Source organism: Vidua macroura, chromosome 1 (genome assembly GCF_024509145.1).
Source record: "Vidua macroura isolate BioBank_ID:100142 chromosome 1, ASM2450914v1, whole genome shotgun sequence".
Lineage (NCBI taxonomy): Eukaryota > Metazoa > Chordata > Aves > Passeriformes > Viduidae > Vidua > Vidua macroura.
The window spans coordinates 94523220-94532224 of NC_071571.1; the positions used below are offsets into that span (position 1 = coordinate 94523220).

General features: G+C 49.1%; 1 protein-coding gene across 5 annotated transcripts in view; it reads right to left on the minus strand.

The window, feature by feature from the left end:
• The window catches only part of CARMIL1 (capping protein regulator and myosin 1 linker 1), a 187118-nt gene extending 182643 nt beyond the window's left edge, over positions 1 to 4475 (minus strand). For 2 of the 5 annotated variants that reach the window (XM_053981804.1, XM_053981796.1), the window contains exons 1-2: positions 4198 to 4473; positions 261 to 358 (exon numbers count right to left, since the gene is read on the minus strand). In XM_053981804.1, the coding sequence (XP_053837779.1) occupies positions 261 to 358; positions 4198 to 4237 (138 nt within the window). In that variant the 5' untranslated portion in view covers positions 4238 to 4473. Of the gene's footprint in view, positions 1 to 260; positions 359 to 4197 lie in introns of all 5 variants that reach the window. The other 3 variants (XM_053981779.1, XM_053981769.1, XM_053981787.1) reach the window with 2 other exon arrangements.
• Between the last annotated feature and the right edge of the window lie 4530 nt (positions 4476 to 9005).

Sequence of the window (9005 nt, forward strand, 5' to 3'; positions counted from 1 at the left end):
TAGCTTGCTTTATCATCAGTCCAAAACACAATACCCAAAACTCTGAAAAATAACTCAGTGATAAACAAGTGTATGTACACATGCACAGCTGCACACCAACTTCCTATGCAGGCTATCATGAAAGCAAGAAAATAAAATACATGGACATCTTATGGCACACACAAAGTTCAAAGAATACTTCCAGAGGAGCATTAATGCCTTCTGAAAAGATACTGTCTTTTCCTTTGCATATGTAATGAGAGTCATTCTACTGTACTTACCAATATTTTGTTATCCACTTTATCTCCCTTGGTTTCCAGCTTTACTTTCTTCTTGACAGAAATTTTGATTTTCCTCCCAATAACATCTCTGACACTTTCTGAAACAAAAGAAAATACCTTAATTAAATACCTTCAGTGTCAACACAAGAAGGAAACAGAAGCCACTGTTGAGTTTTCAGAAAGACTCAGAGCTATGTTGTCCAACTGCTTGCACTCATGGAAGTCTCATGCACGTGCACCAGCACTAAACACAACCTAACACAAATACAATTTTCTAAGTATGCTATCTATACAATAATTTGTGTCTAGTATGATAGGATTATTGATGTCAAATGCTTGGATTCTAAACACAATTTGATATTTTTTCCAGCACTACTTACATATCATAAGCATTCCCAAGACAAGACACAGCACTGCTTAGCTCCATTCTGGGAAAATACAACAAACTCCTCACTGCTATTATTTGTACCTGAAAAGCTTACTGAAGCAAATTAGCTCCTTGCATTGCACAAATTTCAACCTCCTGTTAATATCAAGGAGACTAAATGGGTCAGGCAATGGAAGAGCAACTGTTCACACATTTTGCACTCTGTACATTGAAGTAGCAAAGCAAACCAAGCAGACTTCCAGATAGTAACACCTGGCAGCTATGCAGAGGATGCTGTGGAGTCAACATTGGTCTTGGTCCAAATCTCAGCAGCAACGTAGCCACTCCATGGTGCCAACACCAAAGTTACATTAGTTGCCATAACGTTTTAATATGTACATGCACACACACATATACAGAGTCTCTGCCAAGTATGACACAAACCAGCTTTTTCCCTGAACATTTGCAGCCTGGCCTGAAAGGAACACACACACAGGGAACTGTGTCTAGAAAGCTTACACAACTACTGACACTGATGTAATTGAGAGATAAACAGAAGAGTTCATCTAGAAGAGCCAATTTGTCACCTTCCGTAAGTTTCACTCCCCAGCCCCAGTGAAAGAGAATGAGAAAGAAATCTTTATAACACATTAACCTATTTCCAGCGCAACAACAGGCATCTGTAAAAGGAAAGTCTCCACCCTCTCCAGACGCATACACTTTGCCCTCAGGCACGCTTAAGTTTAAAAGCAAAAATGAAAGATAATTGGCTATTCCTAAGGCTTTTAATTATAGTGCTCTGTATAGCGCTTTTCTGCACAATTTTCATCCGGTAGTCAGAAGACATTAGCACAAACAACACACCATTTATTAAGCCTGGATGTTTAACCCAGGCCACAGTGTTCTGCCTGCAGGGCAGAAGGGTGTGCAAGTCAGAAACGTGGCTGGTCATAGAGACTCTTCACCAGAAAGAGCTCTTTCTGCAGAATCGGCATGTTTTCCCCAGGAATTTTAATTTTCCTATCAGGAAACAAAAGCTCCTCGGTAGCAGCGGCTTGCCCAGCGAGAAGCCTGTCCCGAGCCGCGGCAGCCCCGGTGGCAGGCAGCCAGCGCGGCCGGCTCCCGGAGCAACCGCTTGGTCCGGAGCCAGGCTGCGAGATCCCGGAGCAGGCAGGTAAGCGAAACCCGGGGGAAAAGTCCAGCCCGATGTGAGCTGCTCTCCCAAGGCTTCCTCTCCCATGGGTAATGCCCAATTCTGGCCTTTCTGCCCCTGCTTGGGAACTCAGAAGCAAGCTGACCATAGAGTCTTTTTCATCAAGTCCTGTCTCCTCGCAGAAGGTATTGCTGCTGTCTCTGCTACTTTACTTCCGCGTGCAGCCCGTGCTTTTCGGTTTCTCCTCTCCCACAAACAGCTCCAAGTGCCTACATCTAGCAGGGGACTTCCTCCTGACACACCTGCATGGAGAGACGTGCTTCCCTTTGCTGTCCCACGGGCCCCACACAGCAGAAGTGGGAATGACTGCAAGCCCTCAGCTCCAGCACTCTTACTCCAACAAGCCATAGGGAGAGAAGGGGCCTGGGAGCCCAGACTGCACAAAGCATCATCAGGATGTCAGCTCCTCACAAGGCTCTGTCTGCCTGAAAGGGCTAGAAACACTAGTTCAGAGCTAAGGTAGAGATTTCACAGATACTCTCCATGGGACTGAAGACAACTCCCTCTACATTGGGTGGCAAGTTGACTCATAAAATAAATTTTCAGACTGAGAGATGGAAACATAATAATATTAAGGTTCACATTTTAAAGTGTTCATCCATTTCTAATGCTGGAGGCTTCAAACATCCACACCTGGAAGGAGTGGATCCAGGCAAGCCAACAGTAAGAGAGGGTTTCTTTGAAGACTGTGACCTATGAGACCTGACAAAGGTCACACGGGAAGTGAGTAACAGAACAAAAACTGCAGCTCAAACACTCCTACCCCCAGTTTAATCTCCACACTCCAATCACTCCACGTTAGAGCACATCTTTTCATCCTGCTCTCAAAACATCGTTATTACAAAGTGCCTATTTAAAGGTTAACATGCAGACACCAAAATACAGCTAGAAATTAAACCAACCTACATTAACAGATCACCACATCTCAGAACAGCCCTTGACAAATCAAGCTGAGTGGGTGCAGGGCACCAGGGCTGGAGGGGGTGATTCTTAAGATTATTCAAAGCCCCCAAAAGAGTGATGTGTGTGAAGATGCTCACCTTATTCTTCCCGGTAGTACACAGCACACCTCACCTACAACACTAGAGTGCAGACCCATGCAGAGTAAGAAATACTGTGTATTAGCACGTCAAACATGCCTGGCCACTTTAAAATAGGAAAACTCAGGGTTTTAACAATAGCTACTCCTAGAACTCTTCCCAGCTCATCACTTCTCTTAGCAGTAAGCTACAGACTACAGTCTCCCAGGTAAACCACATGGTTTGGAGACCAAAAGGACTGCTAAATAGAGTTATTTTGACTCTATAGAAAAAAAAGTCTGCAGCAGCTGCAAATGTCCACCCAGATTTCGCCAATATTTGATAAATGCTAAAACCACTTGCTGACTGATGAAACTGAAGGAAATGCAACAATGTAAATCACTTAAACAAGGTCTGAAAGATTGTATTCAATGCCACATATACCTTGTTGCCTGACAATTTTCTGTTTCCATCTGTCCTTAAGACAACACTTTAAATTATTATAATGCTGGTGAGATGTTTAGATAGCTCTTCAACAGGCAAAACCAAAGGAAATTCGGCCTCAACAAGGTAGCTAGATGAGGGCCTGGAGCATCAGGCCTGTTATCCCCAAATGACACTAGTTACACACACGCCGCATGTGTAATGATGCATTTATTGGAAGCGCCCCAAAAACGGTGACAGCATTTTCAGGATCCTCACCATCACCTGTAACTGAGTTCCTAGGAGCATACCACGCAGGATGGGGGCTTGTGTGCCTGGGGCCATAAAACTTTAATTACAAAGACCCTCATCCCTCCTACGTCCAGAGAAAAACGACTCTTAAACTACGCAGAACCCGGGAGGATAAATAAAAAAGCACCGAGTGGAGCTGCAGCCCGCGCCGCCAGGCTGAGGCGCACCGAGGACGTGCTCCGGGCGGGCGGGAGCCGGAGCAGCTTCCCAGCGCTCGCAGCCTGCCGGCACCCTGGACAGACCGCTGCGGAGCGGGGACACACACTGCACCCCGCCGTGGCTCCCGAAGGCTCAGTCCCTGCCCGCGGCCGCTCCCCGCTGCCCGCCGCAGCCCCCGCCCGCCCATTCCCCGCACGCAGCAACGCGGCCTCGCCGCCCCCCGCCGGCTCCTCCGAGTCCCTCCAGCTCCGCGCGGAGCCCCCCGGGCTCCCCGGCCAGCCCCCGCGGCGCTTCCCCGGCTCCACAGACCCACCCCCGGATTCCCTCCAGCCCCGTCTCCGGCAGCGCTGCATCCCGCGCACGGCGGCCTCCAAACTTGCCCCCGCAGCACCTTCGCCCGGGACCCCGCAGCCCCCATCCCCCCCGCCATGCCCCGTCCCTTACCGATCAACTCTTTGGGGACGTCGGAGCTCTCCTCGGCCATGGCGGCGGCGCTGCCCGGCGCCCGGGGGTGCCCGGCGGCAGGGCTGCTTCAGCGGCGCGCCGTCCCTGCGCCGGGCGAGGCGGGCATGCACCCAGCGGGCGGGGGAGGAGGAGGGCCGGCCGTGCGGCTCGCTGCGGAGCACGGGGTGTGTACGCGGCTGCGAGAGCGGGCGGAGGGAAGGGGCTTCTCCCGCCCCCGCGGAGCCCGCTCCCCCCGCGCTACATGCCGCCCCCGGCTGCCGGCGCGGCCAGGAGAGGCATTTCCAGGGAGGGATGGATGGTCCGCAGGCGGCCGTCAGGCGCGGCGCTGCGGGCTCACGGCGGCCCCCGCACCGGCTCCCCCGTTCCCGCCTGCGCGCCGCCCGGCTCCCCCGCCCGGCACCGGCGGGAGGCGGCGGCTGCCCCCGCCCCGGGAGGGCTGGAGCCCGCGCCCCGGCCCGGCCCCCGAACCGCGCGGGAGCCGCCGGGAGCCGCCCGCTCGCCCGCGCCCACCGAGCACCCGGCGACAGAGCGGGGAGGTGGTGGCGGCCGGGAGCATCGCCCTTAGGAAGCCATCGCGGCGAGGGAGGAGGAGGAGGGCAGCGGGCTGGGAGGTTTAGCGCGGCGACGCCGGCCCCTCCTTCGGCCGATCCCGCCGATCGGCGCTGCGGCGGGGGCCATCTGCCGGCGGCCGCGGCGGCTGCACCGGCCTGGGCCGGCCCCCGCCGCCGAGGTACCACCTGAGGCGGCAGCAGCGCCGGCCCTCCCCAACAGACCATGCGTTCCGCAGCTGCACCCTCAGCCTTTGCCCCGCGGGAATTCTCCTCTGGGTTCATTAAAACGGGTTTGTGGTTGTCATCGTCAGGTCAGTCTTGGCCGCCTGGGAAAGGGATTGACCAATTCCTTTCCAGAAAAGCTGGATCACTTCGAGACCTGGAAGAAGCTAACCTTTGGTCCCGAACTCATCTGCCTCTCCCTGGCTCCGTCACCTTATCTCCATGGGGACGGCGGGTGCCTCGGCACCTGTGATGAGATAACGTCATGGGGCTTAGCGAACTCCTTGTGCAGGGAGCCTCGGTGTTGCTGAGCCTGTGCTACACTGAAGGGAAGCAAACATGCCTCCTTTCTCAGGACCAAATTAAAATCCACAAGTTGCAGCATTTTGCTTGTTGCACTTTGCCATCGAGGGTTTTTGTCATGCGTTAACAGCCACATTATAGAAACAGAGCACGCGAGCTGCCTAATTGCACTCATAAATATAAGCACAGAAAGATGCTTATTGGATGAGAGCGAAGGAAGAGCCCTGGAAATTCTTTGGCTTGCTTCTGGTAGTGATGCCTGGTTTCAGTGAAAGGATCATTTTCACTGCAGCAGGACTGTGATTGGTCGCCCTCCATCCTAAAGGGATGGATTACTGCATAAACCTCATATTTCAAGCACTCTACAAGTGTGTGGTGGATCTGGGAGATCAAAGTCATTTATGTGTAATTAAAAAGCTGAAATTCATTCAGTGAGAGCAACAGTGTGACTCCGATAAGAGTTATTTTGCTGGTACAGTACCACACTGCTGCACTCCTGTGTGTCACTGACTATTGTATACCATGGTCTTCAGAAGAAACATGACCACTTTGAAATTGGTGCTACTTGTCAAATAAATGTATCATGTTTTCTCTTGGCACCGACCAGATCTCTAAATTGTCAGAGATGATTTTACCAACACAGATACCTATACTGCCTAGGTGGATACGATTTGCAGTCTTTACAGTTTGCTGTTTACATGTAAAGAATAAACACATTTTTAAAAGAAAATAAACAAAAAATGAATATATTAGTAAAATAATAAAGTAAGCTGTGTGCTTTTAATATACAGCAATGTCAACTAATCTTATCTGGATATGAATATATATCTCTCAATAAAATGTACTGTATTCCTTTTCTCCTCTGCTCTCTTTTCCTTACTGTGGCTGCATCCTTTTATGATGGACACAGAATACCTGCTGACCTCTTCCTTCCTTTTCTGCCAATTTTTCCTCATGGCTCAGCAGAAAACTGCATTTCTTGCTCACTGGATACACACAGGCTTACTTCCAATGAACCTGGGCCTGGTTCTTTGTTCTGGCAGGAAGCAAAAAAAAAGAATTGAGAATTTAATATCTTTTCTAAGACTCAGGAGTGAAAAGTTAGACCATCAAATCTGCATAAGAAAGGCCATAAAACTTCATATAGTTACTTATGTATTGAGTCTAATTCCCTATCTTTGGGTAAAACTTCTAGAAAGATAACTTTTATTCCATCACTATTCACCTACTCTACAAAAAAATATATATTTTTGGATCTATGACCTCTTAAGCATGCTACTCACACCACTGTCTTGTTTCTGACACAGTATTTGAAGCATGGACTTTACCTCTTTGGCTGCTGCCAGACATCCACAGACTTCTTAGCATGCATCAGCCACAAAAATGATGAGCTACTTCCATGCTTGCCTGCCTGTAGCATTCTGCTGGAATACTGCTACCACCTCCTCCACCCCGGTTTCCTACCATGAGCTGACACATACGCTGAGCCCAGGTTGTGTTAAGAAAAAAAGAAAAGAAGAATGAATGATGGCAGCAGGCAGGGCTTCTTTTGTTTTGGTTTGTGTTTTTTAATTAGCAGCACTGCAGGTTAATGAAGTAGCACTGCTGGGGCTACTGTATAATTCCTGCTTTGGTGCTTAGGAGACTGGACCTGGTTCGAGGTAGGGAACCTCAGCTCAGGTGGATTAAGCTCAGCTGGATTAGTGCTTCCAAGACTAGGTTCAATCAGCAAAATGCAGTTTCCCATTCCTTGTTCCCTAGTCAGGAGGTAGAACATGATTGCCCAGGCAGGCTGCTGCTCCTGCTTCTCCAACTACAGTAATGCCTAGGTATTGACACTATCACAGTGTCAGTCTGGCCTGTCAATACAAGGGTGTTTGTAAGCCCAGAGGTCCATGTCCCAGTGCAGAGAGGACTGGACCACCATCCCAGAGATCTCAAACAATTAATTGCCTGAGTCTCCAGAGACTCTTCTCCACAGTTTACAGGCAAAGCCTCACCATGGAGAGGTGACCTTTGTAAGAAGGTGTGATTTTCATCCTTTCCTGTTGACCCTTACTCTCCCTAGTCAGTTCAGCAGGGATGCAGGTGTCACTGGCATCTTTCCCAGTGGCAGGGATGCTTGAAGAAGTTCAGCCCCCTATTGCAAGTCATCCGTGTCCACTTGTGGCTGTTTACCACTTTCCATGTTGTGCCAGTGTAAGAAATTGTTTTACTGTCTCATAACCTGAATTAGTGAAGGGGGCAGAAAGGGATTTTTGTCATTTCAGTAGCTGAATTTTTATTGTATTTTATTCCTCCTTGCCTGCCAATAGAAGCACATTGGCACAGCTGAGGAGGTGCCCAATTTAAACTGCAACAACAGAAGCAGATGCAGATGTGTTTCCTGTCTGATCTCAGTGGCATTCCCCTAACTCTCAGGTGCACTTCATGCCCTGGCTGCTCCCAAGCAGTCCTGGCTATGTTTGCAGGGCCTCGTAACCTCACTTTAGGGGCACTGATGCAAATTATCATAATGCAGGTGCCCTAATTAGGATTACACTCCAGCAGAATCATAGAGTCATCAGGGTAGGAAGAGACCTTTAAGACCATCAAGCCCACTTGTCAGCCCAGCAGTACCACTGAAACCCCTAAACTACGAAACCACATCACCCAGCACCAGATCCAGATGCCTCTTAAACACTTCCAGGGATGGTGACACCACCATGTCCCTGGCCAGCCTATTCTGGAGTCTGACGATTTTAACAATGGAAATTTTGTTCTAATATCTAATCTGGATCTCCCCTGTCTCCCCTGTTAAGACATTTCCTTTAGGCACAGAGACTGTAGAAGAGACTGGCTCCCACCTTAACTCAATCTCCTTTCAGGTAGTTGTAGCAGTGCAGTAGCACTGCAATGTTGCGTATCACACGTGCAGCTGGTGCATGGAGATGGAAAGAAGTTACATGGTCTTCTGCCAGAGCAGAAGATCTTTGAAGTAATTTTAAAAGTCTTTCAAAGGATAACTGATTTGTCTGTCAAAAGAATGGGATGCATATGGTTTTGTTCAGGATACTTTTTCTCTAAAGGCTGCTTAAGTTGTTGTAGTTCCTGGCATGACAGAAATGCTGACGAGAGTAGTGGGCTGGATTGTGTGTGGGTTAGATGGCTGCAGGGAATGTTGCAGCATTCAGAGCTTGTATTTAACTGACAGTAACAGAGCAGGGAAGGAGGAACTAAGAGCTTCAGAAGTAATTGATCAGCAAGACATTGACACAGAAAGGGCTGTGGAGGGGAAATGTCCTCAAAACTGCCGCCTTTATGCATCAAATTAACAAATAATTGCATTTTGATGGACTTTTGACTCCACCTCTTGCAGGTCTTTATTATCGTGGCACCTCACAAGCTGTACTGACGTACAGTATAGCAAATTCCTGTTTCCCTGCCTGTCTGCTGCCCTTGTCCTCCTTCTCAGCCTAAATCCTGTCATCTCCTGCAGATAAGGCAGGTGTCAATATGAGTTGTTGCCAAGCTGTGCACACTGTCATAAGGCAGGGTATTTATAGTGTTACATGTCCTCCCTGGCAACTTCTCTGGCCCTTGTATAATGGCTTCAGCACTGAAGAATTTTTTTTTTTTTTCCTGAGAATCAGTAGAATGATGCTATCAGCATCAGGAAATGATCAATTGAATGATCCTGCTGAAGCCAGTGAAAAGATTTCAGGTGCTAAC